Below are 19348 nucleotides of genomic sequence, written 5' to 3' on the forward strand. Positions count from 1 at the left end.
TTTGTGTTATTAGTGACTGCCTTCGACACGATACGATTACTGTCCATGTTTACATTGGAAAAGTAATCAATTACCTGAAGATGCAATTTTCCAAAATAAGCCACATCCACTACTTCAGTGATGGTTCAGCTGCACAATATAAGAATTTCAAGAATTTTCTCAACTTATGCTATCACAAAGAAGATTTTGAAATAACAGCAGAATGGAATTTCTTTGGAACAAGCCATGGAAAGTCGCCTTGTGATGGCATTGGAGGCACAACAAAACGGTTGGCAGCAAGAGCAAGTTTGCAACGTCCATATGAAAACCAGATTCTAACACCCAAAGATCTTTTCAACTTCTGCAATGATAATATCAATGGAATCAAATTCTTTTTCATCAGCAAAGAGGAAGTTGAAGAAGAAAAAGCTTCTCAAGAAGAAAGATTCCTGCAAGGGCACACTCTAGCTGGCACAAGAGAAAACCACCATTTTTTGCCCATTGATATGACGACAATTAAGGTCAGTAGAGTTTCTAATGATGCGACATCTTTTTTGGCCAAAATTAGTGCTGCTGAAGTAGTAGTTCAAGTCATGGATCTTCAGCCTGGGCAGTATGTTGCTTGCATTTATGAAAAGAAATGGTGGATTGGAAACATCGTTGAAATCTCAGTCGAACAGAAAGATGCTTTCATAAGCTTTATGCATCCTCATGGTCCTGCAAGTTCATTTTATTGGCCCTTAAGACGTGATACTTGCTGGATTCCAGAACAACTTATCATTGGTGTTATTCCAGCTCCATCAGTGACATCATCTGGTCGGCAATACAGTTTTCCTGAAAGCATTCTCTTGCAAATCAACGATGCTTCCAGAATGATGAAGTAACTGAGGAAGACAGGCTTGGGAACCTGCATAAAGAAACCCACAATCAGGCTTGGGATCCTGTGGTAAAGACACCCTGTAATCAGGCTTGGGAACCTGCAGTAAAGATACCCACCCGTGGCTGTTACTGCATGGCTATCGGGCGTGGCCCCTATGGCGATGGGGATGCTGGTTTTATTGTGATAACCAGTAATGGCTCAGCCATCATGGACCAACGCAGGGCACTGCGCACACAAAATATAAGATACTTTGACCTGAGTAAATAAGCACTTAATGGAAGCGTTGCAAAAGAAAAATATATCCATCTCGTAGAGCAAGAGTTTCTCTTTCAGATGATACTATTCACAATTAAATCCAGGCTGACTATTTTGTGGTAATGGGCTTTGAACTTTGGTAAATAAAGCCATTTGCGCTGACACTGCCAAATTTGAAGAGATTTTGCAAGGCGACTATAAAGCCTGGGTAGTTGGAAATCCAGCTGTATTATGTCCAGCACAAAGATAAGACTTGGTAAAAAGTTCAAGTCCATATCTTTATCTGCAAGGAAATTATTGCAGTCTGAATATTGGTCAAAATTTGTCGCATTAAGTCACGACAGAATTAGGGGTACACTTTGAGTCGACTTGTTTGACCGGATTTTGCATCAGTAATCTTATAATTAATTTCGTTTGAATCAGCACAAAAAACTGTACAGGGTCTCATCTTACTAACCATTCTTATGAATTGGTTTCAATTTTATGAGACCCCAAAAATGGCATTTTGTCTGATGTCGCGCGCATGCGAACTTACTACCCTTCAGACAAGGGGGTGTAGATCGGCAAGTATTGCAGCTAGAGGCTTGAAATCTTGAGAAACTTAATTTAGCACTTGACTAGTGCTACAGATAAAATTTGAAGAAAATTGGAGACATGATGGTGGGAAGGTTTAGACCACTTGGCATGGAATGACCCTATAGAATAAAACATAAGCATTTTGCACATTTATTATTGTATACTGGCAACAATTACAGAAGGACTTTTTGACACTATTATCAAAGCATTGCAGCATACTAAAAAAAAAAAAAAAAATCTTCAGGCAGAAATGTATTCTGTTCTGAGTGTTTCATTCAGTGGTACCAATTTTGTGCCATTTTTCTCACCAGAAACTCTGAAGTTTACTATGTTGATTCCAATTTCCATGCATTATTGAGGTTCACCATTCAGGTCATCCTTAGAGGTTTTGTAAGAAATATTTTACTTGAACGCACAGGTTATTAGAAAACGACATTGCACAGAATGTGTAAAAATGGAAGAATATATATACATTTATCTTCCCCTAAAAGTTTAACAATTATTTTAATTTTATGCAATAGTTACAGGATGGCTGACATGTTTAATGGTAGACCATTTTGCTTTTGTTCTTATGTTTATAGGTACAAAATGTTGTAAAACCAGTACTGGATGCTTTGGGAGACTATCGCATTTTGAACCTTAATGCGACCAAGAGACTTTCGTACTTAATACAGTTATTTCCTGCATGTGTGGATACAAAATTTTGCGACCAAATGCTTCAACATATAAAAAAATTGCTGGACCTCATCATTACTGCACAAAAGGGTAAATATAATGTTAAATATTACAAGAAGTCTTTGCTTAAAAATAGTTCAATTAGATTGGCATCCTTGTGACCCCATTGTTTGCACGGATCGTTGAATATAAGCGATGGAGAAAAGATCAGCAATCAATCGTGAAATCCTTAATATTTTTAAATGGATCTACATTTTAACTATTACATTGCAACTCCAGTGCTAAAAATGACAAATCAGGAATAATGTGAGATAGCTAACACAGAGTCACAATGCAGACTTTTAAATAGAAAAAAATGTGGTGAGTGGCCCTCAACTACCTACCCTCTGACTCAGAGTGGAAATATTAAAAGTTTTGGCTGGTTTCGTAGTCTAGGGGCTGGAATATGTTGTTGCCACATTACAAGCCAAATACTGCTGCGTCTACAGTATACAATATGAATATACACATGAATTGGATGGTCAAAGATTCCTATCTCTTGGCAATTGCGAATTTTTAATGCAACATAGTAATTTATAAATGAAAGATTGCAATTAAATAAAATCTGCAGGTACTATCTTAATGACTTTAAATGATGAGTATGATAGCAAAAGTACCTTTTAGAATGCCGGTTATTACTGCAAAACACCTACTGGTGTCAATGGTCCAACAGTTAAATATGAGTTGAATAACAGGGAAACAATATATTCCTACTTCATGTAATTAGTTATGAACAACAATGTAGCTCTCGAGATATTCACTTTTAAACGCATACTACGTCTTCACTGCAGAAGACACACAAATCTCACAAGTGCACAAGTCAGTACTACAAAATGTTTCTATCTCCCGCTACCACACCCAAACTGCTCCACTCTCCAATACTTTCTCGCGACCGTGCGTCTGTCGTGTCGTACTGTCCAGGACCCTCTCCAACCAGCACCTCCCAGCACCTCCCGTGTCCTGTGCCACACTGTTCAGAACTCTCCCGTGTCCTCTGTGACAGTCCGTTGCGCCGCACTGTTCAGAACTCGCCCTCCATTCACTTCAGTAGTCGCGTCCCTTAGTAACGAGCTCTGAGATTGGCGATAGTGCTCCTGTCATGTCTCCAAGCCAGCGCGCACTCACAAACATTTTGAAACACATTCGGTATACTGGATTTACATTTAAATAACTTGAAATTAAATAAATATTCCTAAGGCTGGACCATAAACATGCTCTAACACAGATTGTAAAATACATAAACAATGTCTCTGTGCTTTCTAAAACACAATAAATATTTAACCAATTTCTTCATGAATAGTAAATATCAGATATAAACAAAGACATAGACCAATAAATATATTTATAAGCATGGGCTGCTACCGTTTTTTCGTGTAACTGTGGAGTACTTGTGGCCTGATGCGATCGATAGTAATCACCCACTTTGACCTCCAATAACTCATGTACTATTCAAATAAGATGCCTGTAATTTATACCAATTTAGGTTTACACTAATAGCTTTCTAAAGACACACCGATCGAAAAAATCGGATGCGCTGTTTAGATTTTGGAAATTCGTTGGTGGGTGTTACTTGTATAATTTACAGTCGGTTACTAAGCTGTAAACTAATAAAGATATTGAAAATCTGATTACACCATCTGAATCGTCGTGCAATTAACGGTAATGTACGTGTTTCTTTTTAAGGTATCATGATTCATCTGACTACTATTAATTTCTATACAAACTGTAAAATGTCTGCCATTAAGGTTTCACAAAGTCCGCCATCTTTGACACTCCCTGCATGTCTCCTTCATCGACACAGCGTCACCGTGGAATTCCCAGCCGCACGGCCGATGGGCCACATGGTCCGGCCATTGTGTGACAACACGCGGTTGCTAACGAGCCGAGGCTTGCTGACCGGCCCGAGCGGCCGCCACCAACTTTTCAGGGCGCCACAACTCGTCCGTTACCTCACAACAAGTAGAGGCATAAGCACTACACAGTTACATACCATGTACCAACTTGTGACATTAGTCCAAAGTATCACGTAGTAAGTGAAATTGGTTGATATAGAATACACAGGAGTGTAACATAAATTGAAGCTGTTGCTGACCTGCAGAATGAAAATGTGACATCAGAGATGTGTGTTGCCCTCTTTTGAGACACTGATGAGCAATTAACTAATAGTGAAGTTATATAACTTTTAAATTTTTTTCAAAGATGTACATTTGTACATAGGCCTGTGATGTGTGTTAATTTGACTGAGAACTAGCACTATAGCATTGTGTTACAGAAATAATAAATTTTCTTCTCTCTCTCTCTCTCTCTCTCTCTCTCTCTCTCTCTCTCTCTCTCTATTTTCCTAAAGTGTGAGTAATGAAAAAGGAAAAAAATCAAACTTCAAGGGAAGAATTTTATATTTACGTGTTGTCTGTGTGTTTTTCAAAATGCTGAATTTTCAGATTTCTTTGATTAAACCATAGAAAACAAATCACATGTGGCGCCATAACTATAGCAGGCTCAGTAACAGTATGTGCAGGACAATATGTGAAGTATTTTTGTGTTACAAACTAATGTAAGAAGATCCACTCACAATTCCATACAACAGCGAAAAGTACAAAGTCAAAAATAATGTACCAAACTAATTAAAACGTAAAGGAATTAAAATTAATGCTATAAATTATGGTGTGCCCTCTCTGGTCATAAACTAAAATCATACAGATCATGAAAATATATTAACACCATCTATTTGTTTACAGTATAAACACATGGAATACGACAGCATTACAATGTCGAAAAGTATGAAGCTAGCCAGTGGCTCATAAAACTGAACAAACAAATAAAATAAAGGAATGTGTCAATTACGGGAAGTAAAATATGCTCAAAAAAACTTGGATTAAGTGTTGCCGGGGGTATTCAAACCTGCACCCTCACTGGGATAAAATAAGTCTTGAGACCATCTGAGGAATAGGATAGTCACACTTCATGTAATTTTTTGACATTACATACTCAGAAGCAAATAAGATATGAAAGTAATATAGCAGGTTAAAAAGCATACATAAAAAGTATGATGTACTGGCTTGAAAAGCCAACCAGCACAGAGACACGGTATATATACTTCCAATATGTCTCATATTGTGGTAATAACAGAAACACCAGTAATGCATGAAGAAGTGGGACAGATCTTGTTGTGGGCTATAAATTTACAGTATGACAACTTCAATTAATGTTAAATGTACTGCATATTCAGATACAGTACCGTTACAATGGATAGACTTTACACAATTCGGCACAGTGAACATGTAGTGCTAGAACAGAGGAATGCAGTAGAAAAATCAAATTCTACTACCCACATGATCCAGAGTGGACATGCAATTCCATCTTGCTTGTCACATGTTAAGTTGGTGCATCATGCAGAGAAGGAATGGTTGAGGGACCTTTTGGAGGAGGTTGAGATTTTTTGAAATAAGAGATCCTCTGACGTCCAATTAGTCAGTCGGCAGATTGTCGTGAAAAGTACCCACTTGTAGCAACTTTCGAGGAACATCTTGTAAATAGATGAGGGTAACTAAACTCGATTCAATAATTCCGTACCCGGGTCGCATACTTATTTGGCTGATTAACAGGTAAAATTTGAGTAAGGTTTTATTGTTTACTTTGTTACTGTTTTCATCTTCTTAAGGACTACTGTATCTCAATATGCAGCACATTTAACATTAATTAAAAGTGTCACGTTGTCAATTTATAGCCTACAACAAGATCTGTACCAAGATCTGTTTTTCAAGCTGGTACATTATACCTTTTATAGTTGCTTATTTAACTTACTGTACTAATTTCATACTTTATTTACTTCTGCAAAATAATGTAAAAATAAATAAATTACACAAAGTGTGGCTATCCTATTCCTTAGCTTGTTTTATGACTTACATAAGACCATTAAGAGCATCTCACTGAATCCCACTTTGTTTGAACATATTTTGTTTCCCATAACCCAGAGACATTCCTTCATTTTACTTACTTGTTCATTTTTATGTGCATCAGGCTAGCTTCATATCTTTCAATGTTGTAATGCTATTGTATTCCACATGTTTGTATTGTAAACCCAGAGTAGGGGCTAATGCATTTTTACGATCTGTATGATTTTAGTTTATGACCAGAGAAGGCACCATATTTTATTGTACTATTTTCATTCCTTCATATTTTAATTAATTTGGTACATTGTTTTTAATATTGTAATTTTCACTGTAGTATGGAATTGTAAATGGATCTTCTTTCATTAGTTTTTGATGCAAAAATACATTACACACTGTGCTGTACTTATTATTACTGAGCATGCTGCAGCTGTGGCTTCACACATGTGATTTGTTTTCTATGGTTTGATCACTACTTGTGGTTTTATTGTTCAGTGCATTTAAAAAAAATTAGAAATTGTATACCTCCACTTTTCAATTATTCACTGGTGCCTCAATAAAGGGCACAACACATCATAAATATAGCATTTTCTTCCTGTTCAACCATGTAAGCAATGGCTTCAGTTCATGTTAGACTCCTGCATGTTCTACAACCATTGTTGTTTACTTTGTGACACTTTATACTTATATCACTTGTTGTTGTATGGTATGTAACTGTGTGGTGTTTATCTTTGCACTTGTGACTTCGTGTTAATTATCTGACATTTGTTTCCGATTCTCCCGTTTTGTAATGTTTATCACTGGAGATGAATATGTAATAGTTAAAATCTACATCTTCTGTAATAAAATGACAGATTTCATGAGCGATTTCTATTTTTTTCTCTATTGTGTAAAAATACTTGTCAAATTATAACAATGTGAAGGGAAATTGTAAAGAACAAAAAATATGAAATACAAAAAAAGTAGTGCAAGTGCTTACGTTCCACAATATTTTAAAGTGTGTATAAAGTGAATTGGGGGAGCAAAGAAGAAATAAAACACACACAGAGAGCTGTGGGGGGGGGGGGGGGGGGGGGGGGGGGAGAGAGAGAGAGAGAGAGAGAGAGAGAGAGAGAGAGAGTTCAAAGCAAACAACCACCACCCATTTTATTTCAAAGTCTATGTGATCCATAAGCTGGAGAGTGACAGTAGAAAAGAACTTTATCACTTAAGAAGGGTATCATTTCTACTTTTCCAGATGTCTGACAGCTTGTTGGGATGTTTTCATGTCCCCAGCAAGGTGAACATGATTACATTTTCTGCACAGTATTTCGATTCTAAGACAGTAGTTGGAAGATTTTAATCAACATGTAATGGGCTGCTTAAAAATATACCATCAGTAAATGTGTGGTTATAGTGACATATGGGATATTAAATGTGACAGATACTTATAATATACTGAGAAACTGGAACATATCTTTAGTATTAAGGACAGAATCCAAAAATATTCATTTTACAGTGCCACACCTGAGCCAGGAATAGCTAGAAAACAGAGTGGAAGGGGCAAGGTGAGTGGGGGGTGATGAGCACAGTTAATTATAAATCAGTGTCTGAAATAAAAAGGTGCTTTTGTGGCATAAATTTCAAGCTGTTCTCATGGTTCAGTAATAGTGTTGAAAACTTCACGGATTTGTAACAGCACTTTTATTACCAAATGTCATGTTGTCAGTTAAGTAGTAGACTATTGGATAGATGGTGATATTTTCCCTTTTATTGCTTTGAACTTTACTTTTGTCCCATTAGTCTGTTTTTTAAAATTCTGTTGAGTGATATGATGTAAGATTTGTCATTCGAAGTAAATGTTGTATCTTTTTTGTTTCAGGTGTAACAAAGACTACAGAACATGAGCAAAAGATAACAACAATAATTAATATTTTTCACCAGGTCCCTTCAGTTATTTCAAAGTACATTGAACCTCTCTGTCGATTGACTTTACATACAGAAAAAACTTTAAATATTGAAGCAAGTTCGCCATTTCGTGAGCCTCTTATGAAGTTTCTGTTAAGATACCCACAGGAAACAATTGATATGTTCTTGAAAGAATGTTACCTGAAGGTTAGTATTATGTATACTATTACTGCTTACTAGTATGGTTGAATCTGAGGCTACATGGTAAATCCATATTGGGGGGTTGATGTAACATTGGGAGCTGTACTGTGGCAATGTCTTCAGAAGTCTGTTAAAGAAACTGCCTGATTCCATGATTTGTATAAGCCAAACTTGCTGTCCTTGTTAATTAAGTTGTTTGCCAGATGAATTGTAGCTTCTGCTTTCACCACCAAGTCCCAAAAAGATTACAATGATGCTACAATTGTGTTATTTTCGCACACCATAGTGTGACCACCAACGATGCAGTGATCAACTACAGCCAATTTATTGGGCCTGTAAAACTTGGGTGTACATGTGGTACTTGGTGCGTCTTTCATGGATTGTAAGAGTTATCTATCCAATCCATGAAAGGCCAAACTCGCAGGGAATCTTGTAAACCCCTGGTTTATAGGGAATCAAATCATCTATAATCCAAGAGTGCTGCTGTCTTCAGTGGAGTTCGAAAAATCACTTTTGCTTTGTGCCTGTGGAGGACCCAACCTATTTTTGACAATACACTTCCCTCATATGGCAGGAATTTAAATCTTTGTAGTCTTCTTCTGCATTCCTTATGCCCACCTTTGGCTTCATTTGTAGTGCCTTATGTGTGTGCTGTGGAGAGTACCCATTAGCTTCAGAAGAAAATCCCTAGACTAGAAGCTCATCCTGTAGACTGCTCTCCTCAGCAATGATGCATGCTGTGTGAACCAAAGTTCTGAGAATGGTCATTGTTTGGGAATGATTTGCACATAATTATAAATCCATATGTTATTAGTTTCTCCATGTGATCTGCAACTGTTTGAAACTTTCTAGCAGTTAAAACTGTGTGTCGGACTGAGACTTGAACTCGGGACCTTTGTCTTTCACGGGCAAGTGTTAGTAGAGCACTTGTGTGCGAAAGGCAAAGATCCTGTGTCTGAGTCTTGGTCCAGCACACAGTTTTAATCAGCCAAGAAATTTCATATCAGTGCACACACTGCTGCAGAGTGAAAATCTCGTTCTGCAACTTTTGTTTACACATTTATATTGTGTAATAAATAATAAGAAAGTTATACAGAGCAACTGGAAAAGCCTTTTCATTAATTAGAATCTGTATATGTCACCTTCCAAAATACTGCATACCACAAAGTACTATCATCATTGTGCTGAACCAAAATGTCATAGGCATCCTTTCTTTTCAATTTCCATTCTAAACTGGATTTGCTTGTTGATGGAATTCAGATCATTTAAAAATTCTTGTAATTTGTCTTCACCATGGGGCCACAGTACCAATAAAATACTGTGGGCTTCAAACTATAGTATTCCAGTGCTTTTCCTTCTAAATCCTCCATAAACAAATCGGCCACCAAGAGCAACAAGAAACTGTCTATGGTGACATTGTCAGTCTGTTCCAAAAACTTCTTACCAGATAAAAAGTGTGTCGTCACAACGTGTTTGAACAAAACTGAAACCTCTTTTTAACAAAACTTTTGCCAATAAGAGATCAGGATTCTAAAATGGAAATCTTTGTGAATAGGGACACCACATGGGAACAGTGAAGCAGAAGCCTTTAAAATTTGTTTGGCAAAGAACTAAATTAAAAGAGGTTTCAGTTTAGACAAGTCATAGAATCTGGTGCTTTCTTTAATAAACTTTGCAAAGACGTTCCCACAGTGCAGCTCATAATGATACATAGACTTCAGAGTGTGGACTGATCACGTAGCCACAGCTTCAGTTCATTGTGTAACTGTGGTTGCATGCGCAGTGACGTGTTCAAGTGTTTGGAACTTTTTGATGGTCAGGAATGATAAATGTGACTGCAATAAGCTTTTAGAGGCTTTTAATGATAGTAATCCTGTTTTGTTTACACAGTAGTGGCTCATCACTGTTTCAATATTATTCCTCTTAGTCTTGTACCTAATGGTCATATGATGCTCTCATAGATTTAGACTTGTAATAGACACACCTTCCATTGGTGTATGAAAAATGTACAAAGTTCAAATAACATCAGGGAAGTGATGCACGCACTAAGTTTGATTAAATTTATGCCTATCTGATAAACCCATGGTGAGCATTTTAATACTTTAATACAGGTTGCATCAGGAACAAATCTTGCCATATTAACAGGTATCTTCTTTGTTGCGGAAGACAAAAATAAAACATCTGAAGAAAATGCCTTTATTTGTGAAAACCACAGGTTTTTCCCCCAATAATTTTAGTGTGTGTGTGTGTGTGTTTTAGCTGGCTAAAAAAAAAGATTTATCTGAATGCTAGCAAAATTTCATATCTTGTTTATGTGCCTGTTGAAGGCTTAATGCCTGAACTGTTTGGTGACTTGTTGTCTTCACTTGAGATTATTTTGTTCTATCAGGACTTTTCACTAAAAAAGTGTACTGCAATTGTAAAAATGACTTGTTTCACATCATAAAGAGAGATTGCAATCACAATGCACGAAATGTGCAAATAACTAACCAGCTAAAAGTGAAATACACCAGTAATCCTGTTGGTGGATCAGCACAGTGTGGCAGATTCTAAGGGCATTGCAAGCACAACTGATCTTTTTGGTTAACTTATCCACAAGCTACTGCCACCTTTTTGTTTGTCGTCTGTCTTTATGACTAGGAATAACAGTAATATGGTAGGAATATACCGCTACTGTCTACGTAGGAGGTGTTTAGTGGCAAACAAGCACACTGAATAACAACAGCTAGATGGTATTTAGCTATCAAATTAAGTCTTTTGTTGGATGGAGCTGAAATGGGCATACATGGCCAGAGTTGTGTGCTGTCACTAAGACTCTACAGTGACTGCGCCTGAGGTGAGCAGTGAACTTGGCTGGGGTGTTTTTACCCCTTAACTTAATGAAATTTTTCTCATATATTATGTTCCAAAAAATAATATTTTTTCTTTGTGTAAAACATTGTGTAATGAATGGCATTACACACAGATGTATGAAGACAGTTTTTAAAGCTTAAAATAATGAGCTACAAGACTTTGAAGATCGCTAGCTACAAGACTTCGAAGATCGCTAGTAATAAAATCCCTAGTACACTTGTGCACTGGATTTTGACTAAAACAGACTGCAACTTGTATTCCTTTTTTAGTTTCTGTGTAGCTATGAAGTCTAACCATGTATTTCACAACAGTTTCCTGTGAACATATATCTTGGAGGAGCTGGCTGGAGGACAGTGTATATATTTATCTTTTACTACTGGCAAGCACTTGTCACTCAACTGACAAACTGTTGTCACTTTCAGTCTCTAATGAAGTTTCATCACATTCTTCTTTATTTTCTGAGCTGCTAAATTTAATGTCAAACTCAGGATCACTATAGCTATCCTTTTTTTTTTTTTTTTTTGACTAACCAACGATACAGGAGACAGTGTGAAAGTCCGTGTGTTTTTGTTGAATATGCAAAGCTGCACACAGTGACAACCAAAATATGACATCCAGGCTACAAATGTACTACTAGATGTTCTCTAGGGTCAAAACACTTGTCAGTGCTTAAACAGATACAAACTTTTATGTTTTGAATTTCTTTTCTTAAGTTGTCCGAATATGCTCAGGATTTTAAGTTTCTGTCAAAATACTGAAAGTTAGATAACTACGATTTTACATTAAGACGTTAATATCTATCAGTGTTCATTCAATGTGGTTGTCTGCCACTTGGTGCCTCTTCTGTGGGCTGGGCACTCTGGCTGAGCGGCTCCAGGCGCTTCAGTCCAGAACCGCGCTGCTGCTACGATCGCAGGTTCGAATCCTGCCTTGGGCATGGATGTGTGTGATGTCCTTAGGTTACTTAGGTTTAAGTAATTCTAAATCTAGGGGACTGATGACCTCAGATGGTAAGGAATTTCACACATGGAGTTTCATATAGTGTGTGTACACTGATTGCTACTTTTGGTACCTCCAAGTCATTTTAATTTATTTAGAGTTACAAGATGCAAGTTTTTGGAAGGTTAAGAGTGAGTCTGTTTGCTGTGAACCACTTGTAAACTGGTTCCATTACCCTCCTCTATGTTTGGTCTGTGGTTATTTCAAGCAGTTTATCAGCATACTATCTGACAATCCCAGCATTGATGGGTATTCATGTTCCAGTTTTCTGTTAGAAAAGAAAAGTAAAAATAACTGATTTTGTTCTGCAGTATCAAAAATATTTCATTTTGAAAACACATGTGAAGCAATGAAACAGTCATACAAAGATCCTGGACAGTTTTTGCATTTTGGGAGCTGCTGATTCGTGTGTCTACAAAGTGATTTTGTAAATTTCTTCATGGCAGTGCCTCTTCGTATCTCTATAGATGGTTATTGTTTTCACCTACAGCTGTTTGTGCCTCACAGAAGTTTTCAAAAGCGCTGCCAGGTTTCGGGGATTCCTTTTGAAGTGATTCGGCTCTAGGACTATCGTAACAGCAAAGAATAAATGTATTAAAACTTCATGCTTGACACAGCATTTTTCACCCATCTCTGTGTTCATGATGTCATATCTCCTTAACTATGTGTAATACCATGATATAATAGTATAGGTACATTTAGCAGCCTATGTGTACACCTATACTGGCAGCAAAATTTATTACAAATAGAGTTAGTAACACAGAAGTTACAAATTTAAATGTCGTTCATGATGCAACAGTTTCTCGTGCATCTCATTGTTGATGAAGTCACATTCGCGAACTATGATAGGTAGGTGGTTCCTAACTCCACAGTGATTCTTGCCTGACAGTAAACGATGTGTGTACCAAATGTGTTTGAAATTGGTTCAGAGATTTTGAAGATGATGTGGAACACACACACACACACACACACACACACACACACACACACACACGGGTAATATAAATTTCTCCTTCTTCTAGAATTCTATTTATGAATGTTGAAAACAACAGTTGATTGATTGCTGACAACAAACTTCACCATTAAGTAAATGCATCTTGAGGCCATTTTCAGTATATCTGTAATGAGGCTGCTTTCATTATACCAAATACTTAAATTATGAAGGGTTTCGATTTCAGTTTCCAAAGAAACATTCATTTATTTAGAAGAAATGTAGTACAAAGCACAAGAAGAATGATAATTTTGTGTTTTCTTCCTGAAACTTGGCATCTCTTTTCTGCTACAGCCTTCACTGTTTCGGGAGAAAACTTATTTGTAGTAATTATTTTTGAAACTTGTCCCAAATTGAATGTCTGAAATTTTGAATCTGTTAGGAGATATATCTCCTTTCATAATTGAAAATTGCTGTTTACATCAATAAGTACTTCCCAACCTGGAAATAATTTCGTACACAAATTTTTGAGTATTTTCATACCCGACAGGTGAATACAGTAAAAGAAATGCGGGGCTCCCGAGTTTGAGTCTCGGTCCGGCGCACAGTTTTGGTGTGCCAGGAAGTTTCAAGTACAGTAAAACTTCGTTAACACGAATCCAAAGAGACCGAAAAATCAGGAGTTTGTGTTATAAAAATTCGTGTTAAGTGAAAAAACCAGATTTTAATAAGCAACAGTACACTAATGTGTAATACACTACACTATCAATCACGTTATTGTAGACTTATGACACTATAAAGTGCTTGTAAATCCAAGTACTCACAAATTATGTACATTACTTTCTTGGAAAAAATTCGGTCATGGTTTGCTGACATTCATGGGAACGATAATATTTTGTAATTTCACAACCAGTTGTAATGATAGTGTCCGTAAACCCAGCAGTGACGTCGAATGTTGAAGCGAACCCTGCTAAACAGTCCAAGGCTGTAAACATCTCCTGACGGGTAGGTGGAATGGTATCTGTATTCTTTCCCTCTTCACTTTCTTCTGATGACCCTTCTTGCACCTCGTTCACAGCTTTTGGCACATCTGATTCCACATACACACATACGGCAACATTGTTGTCTACACTAATGAATTCTTCGAAACTAATCCCAGGGTTCGCAACGTCCTGCAGAACTGTCCATTCATCAGGTGAAGTGGCATCTTCTAACTCGTGGACATCTTCAGTGTTGCTATGTCTCCAAGCTCTGTTAAAGCACTTCCCTATATGATGTGGCGATACTGAGTTCAAGGCTGCTGCGATGGCTTTTATTGCGTCAAGCAGATTGCAGTTTGGGGTTGCGCTCTTGTTTTCAGCAGCACAAATTGCAGCTCTTACAAGTCGCTTACGATAAGCTCTCTGTATGAGAGAGATTATGCCTTGGTCCAAAGGCGGCTTGTGGTGTTGGGTGGGAAAAACTGAACCTTTATGTTGGATAGGTTCAGATCGTGAATATTATGGGCAGTACATCTGTCCAATGTAAGAACAACATATCTATTTTGAGCAACCATTCGACTGTTGAAACGAAGAAGCCACTTGCAAAACGATGTGCGATTGACCGAAGCTTTCTTGTGTTGAGAGTAGATGCAAGGTAAAGTGTCCATATTTATGGTTTTAAAACAATGTGGTTTCTCGGATTTACCGATAGCCCAGGGACAAAACTTCTCACTGCCGTCAGCATTACAGCACAGTACAGCAGTCACACGTTGTTTGCTTCGTGCTCCACCGTGACACTTATCACCTTTTACCCCCAGGGTGTGATTTGGTAAAAGATCGTAGAAAAATTCAGTTTCATCCATATTAAACACATCACACAAGGCATACTTTTCCCTCACTCCGTTGAATTCATTCAACCAGCTGTTCACACTTTCTTCATCAACTTAATTTGCTTCACCACAAATTTGTACAGGTGAAATTGAATGTCTCTTTTGAAACCGATACAACCAACCAGCAGAACAACGGAAGCCTTCGATGCCCATATCTTTAGCAATATCATCTGCTTTTGACTGAATCACAGGGCCAATTAAAGGTATGTTAGGTGCACGCATATGATTGAACCATTCTAGCAGTAACGACTCAATGTCTTCATACTTGGCGGTATGAAGTCATTTAGATTTGTTTCCAGAACCTGATGCCGCAGCATTTATGATTTTTTCTCGGTTCTTAATAATCGTAGATAAAGTAGATTTAGGTATTCCAAACTGCTCTGCAATTGCTGTTTTCTTGGTACCACAGTCCACTTCGTCTAGAATCTTAAGCTTTAACTGTACATTTAGAGCTGTCTGTTTCCTCTTTGCCATTTTCGCGTGCTACGGTACCAGTTGTAACTGTAGTTTTTATTCAGTATTCCAACTCTATATGGCTACGACTAACAGAACACCTGTCAAATCTGGCACTGAGTACATTCCTAAATGCTGCTGCACACATTATTGAATGTCTTACAACGTACAGCATATGCTGATTGTTGAGGTGATAATCGCGGCTACCGACTACAATACGTTAAAAACGAGTCAACAATAAGTATAATTAGCTTTGTAGCTACATTTCCTACATTCATTTCGGAGGGGGGGGATTACGCTTTAGAATACTCTAAGGTCAGAAGTTTTTGTTACAGTGAAATTTAATTACGCTAAGAACATAACAGAGTTCGTAATTCGCCTTAACCGAAATTCGTGTTAACCAATAAAACATACCATAAGAACTAATGTATTCCTGGCGGGACCAATATTTTTTTTCGCATTAACCACAATTTCGTCTTATGTGAGTTTGCGCTAATTAGATTATACTGTATTTATAAAATTCAGATACACAAACTGCATTAAATTTTGTCTTCAAATCTGAATCACTCTGGATCTCAGTTTGATTAGGTTCTGATTCTATAAATGAGAGACAACAAATTAAAACTTGATTTTAAATATTTTATGATCTACAACTCTTGGTTCAAACTCATTTCTGAAGATTTTTACTGCATCTTTTTCATGTGATGTTCTTTCACCTGAACAAGATTTTTTTCGAGTTGCAGGTGGGGAAGGGTGTTAAATCTTCATTTTCCAACTGCTTTTCCCATAAAACTAGCTTACATTTGAGTGCTTTAACTTACTTACACATGTTTGTGATGATTTGATCTTTTCCTTGAAGTTTGGGATACAAGTAAAGTAAGTGTTTTGTTGTATCAGCCATGGAGGATAAATCTTGCTACCAAATTTTCTCAAGAAAAAGACTTACATCTTGATTTTTACTTGTTAAGGACAGGTATTTTTCCGCTTTTAAGTCTCAGAGTTGTTCAAGAATGGTGCTGTAGGATAGCCAGTGTACCTCAATATAATGTGATGAACTGGAATGATGTGTTTATGTGCAGACTGAAGTGACGAATGAGAATTTGTACCGAGGAATCAGGATCTGGGTCTCTTGTTGATGAGGCAGATGTGCTGACCACCATGCCACCCTGGCACATGGGGTTTGCGCAACTGCAGACACTATCTTAGCATGCCTCCCTCCTCAATCCAAACACTCATTGACACCTCAGCCCACTGGTATTTCCCCTAAACCCAAACAGCATTGAAGAGGCTCACCAACTACATTGGAATAGCACCTGAGCACTGAACGAAAAAAGGAGTGGGGAATCCTGCCTGAAACCTAGACATAGGTGTTTTAATCAAATGAAACTACAGTGAAATCCCTATTTTACGTTTTTGTGCAGTCCAGACTCCAAAAAATGCAATATGAGAAAAATGCAGAATGGAGGAAAATGTTAAATTCTCCAAAATATGAGCAAAAACACATGTACTTGGCATATATGATAAGAAATCATAATCCTCTCGAATACATTGTATAAAATTTGTAGAAGTGAAGGAAATTAAGTGTGCAGTACAATGCTATACAATAAATTGTGACAATCTACATCTACATACATACTCCGCAATCCACCATACGGTGCATGGCGGAGGGTACCTCGTACCACAACTATCATCTTCTCTCCCTGTTCCACTCCCAAACAGAAAGAGGGAAAAATGACTGCCTATATGCCTCTGTTCGAGCCCTAACCTCTCGTCTTATCTTTGTGGGTTTTCCGCGAAATGTAAGTTGGCGGCAGTAAAATTGTACTGCAGTCAGCCTCAAATGCTGGTTCTCTAAATTTCCTCAGTAGTGATTCACAAAAAGAACGCCTCCTTTCCTCTAGAGACTCCCACCCGAGTTCCTGAAGCATTTCCGTAACACTTGCGTGATGATCAAACCTACCAGTAACAAATCTAGCAGCTCGCCTCTGAATTGCTTCTATGTCCCCCCTCAATCCGACTGGATAGGGATCCCAAACGCTCGAGCAGTACTCAAGAATAGGTCGTATTAGTGTTTTATAAGCGGTCTCCTTTACAGATGAACCACATCTTCCCAAAATTCTACCAATGAACCGAAGATGACTATCCACCTTCCCGACAACTGCCATTACATGCTTGTCCCACTTCATATCACTCTGCAATGTTACGCCCAAATATTTAATCGACGTGACTGTGTCAAGCGCTACACTACTAATGGAGTATTCAAACGTTACAAGATTCTTTTTCATATTCATCTGCTTTAATTTACATTTATCTATATTTAGAGCTAGCTGCCATTCTTTACATCAATCACAAATCCTGCTCAAGTCCTCTTGTATTCTCCTAAAGAGGATTCCTAAAGAATTAATTGCATCGGCTCTTAAAAAATAACAAATAACAATAAGAAATAACAGCAAGTAAAAACTCATCAAAAAACTGAAATTTATTTTTGGGTATAGGGTAATTGAGCCTTTCCGAAATGCTATGGCCACAAATTATACGCCAAAACATGCATTTTTGAGAGCTCTTTCCTTTGACCTCACCCAGAAAAAGCTAAAATTGATGAACATGGTGAATTAAACCCAAAAAGGCAACAGAATTTAACATCTGGGAGTGTGTGCCCTTTTCCTACTGTAGCCAATGGCAGTGGATCATACTCTAGCGATGCGAGCACAGTGTCCTCTGGTGTATCGCTTGTAAATGTTTCCTTTTTTATTGTGCCAGGGGATTAAGTACGTTCCACACTACTTTTTGCAGAAACTGATTTTGCTTTGATCTGAATACTTAAATTTGCCAGCCAAATCAGTAATTCTTTCTGTGACTGTGAATTGATAGAAAGAGACTGCTTAAAAGCCTTGACATTTTATGGAAAAACAATAATAAACACACATGAAATCACCTTCAGTAATAGGTTTCGAGTGTTCAGCTATTGAGGCCTGCAAGATGTAACGTGCATTCTGCTGTCGCTTCACTTGTGTTATTGGTTTAAACATTAGCTGTTGTTTCTTCAGTCTCAATTTGAGCTCTTCCAACTTTCTTGTCTCGATAATCCTACATAATTTTTTATTTTTTAAATTTTGTTTCGTGTGTACAGATGACCACTTTAAGATAACTATTTATTTCTCTTTTCCTTAATTCATTCAGAACTCCTTTCTTTTCTCGGAATGAGCTCTTTTCCTGTCATCTTATGCAAGTTGTTTTGCTATTTGTTTTATCTTCCTTGAAAACCTGAGAATTTCTTACTTCCAGTAATTTATTGTTTCTAGTCAGAATGTGTCTCTCTTAAGGTGTGCAGTTTAACCAGCACTTCTTCTAAGTCCATTTTGTCTTACCTCCCATCCATTTTCTCTGTCTGTTTTCCTGTTTTGGAAGAATACCTGGATCATTTTTGTTAATATTTCTTCCTCCATTCTCTCTGAATGTCCATTGAGTATAACACTTCTTTTCCTAATCCAGTCTGTTGTTTGAGGGCAGAATATGAGTATATTTCCTTATTTGGTCACAAAAAGTGGTTTCCATCCTTGTTCTTGACTGAACCTAATATTTGTTGCAAGATTCCTCTGCCTTTCTGTTCCAAATCTTGTAATGCCCTTTCGCATCCCGCAGTGTGTTCAACTCATACAGCACTTCTTGTTTTACAACTGCATTGTAATGCCTTAATTTAACATCTTTATAAGAACATTTTTGTTTTGTACCACTGTCTCACTTTCATGTTCGCTCCTTTCATTTTTTAATTTGTGATTTAAATGCTTCTTTTTCACTTTTTATGTTTATATTTTCGCCCAGACATTGAAAATTGTCTGTTTTCTTGGTGTTGCCGTACT

General features: G+C 37.4%; 1 protein-coding gene across 1 annotated transcript in view; it reads left to right on the forward strand.

Moving 5' to 3' along the window:
* Positions 1 to 19348, forward strand: part of LOC124598833 (transformation/transcription domain-associated protein) — a 441523-nt gene that overhangs the window by 197829 nt on the left and 224346 nt on the right. The window contains exons 28-29 of the mRNA XM_047136029.1: positions 2272 to 2455; positions 8156 to 8388. Coding sequence (XP_046991985.1) covers positions 2272 to 2455; positions 8156 to 8388 — 417 coding nt within the window. The remainder of the gene's footprint in view (positions 1 to 2271; positions 2456 to 8155; positions 8389 to 19348) is intronic.

Source organism: Schistocerca americana, chromosome 1 (assembly GCF_021461395.2).
Source record: "Schistocerca americana isolate TAMUIC-IGC-003095 chromosome 1, iqSchAmer2.1, whole genome shotgun sequence".
Lineage (NCBI taxonomy): Eukaryota > Metazoa > Arthropoda > Insecta > Orthoptera > Acrididae > Schistocerca > Schistocerca americana.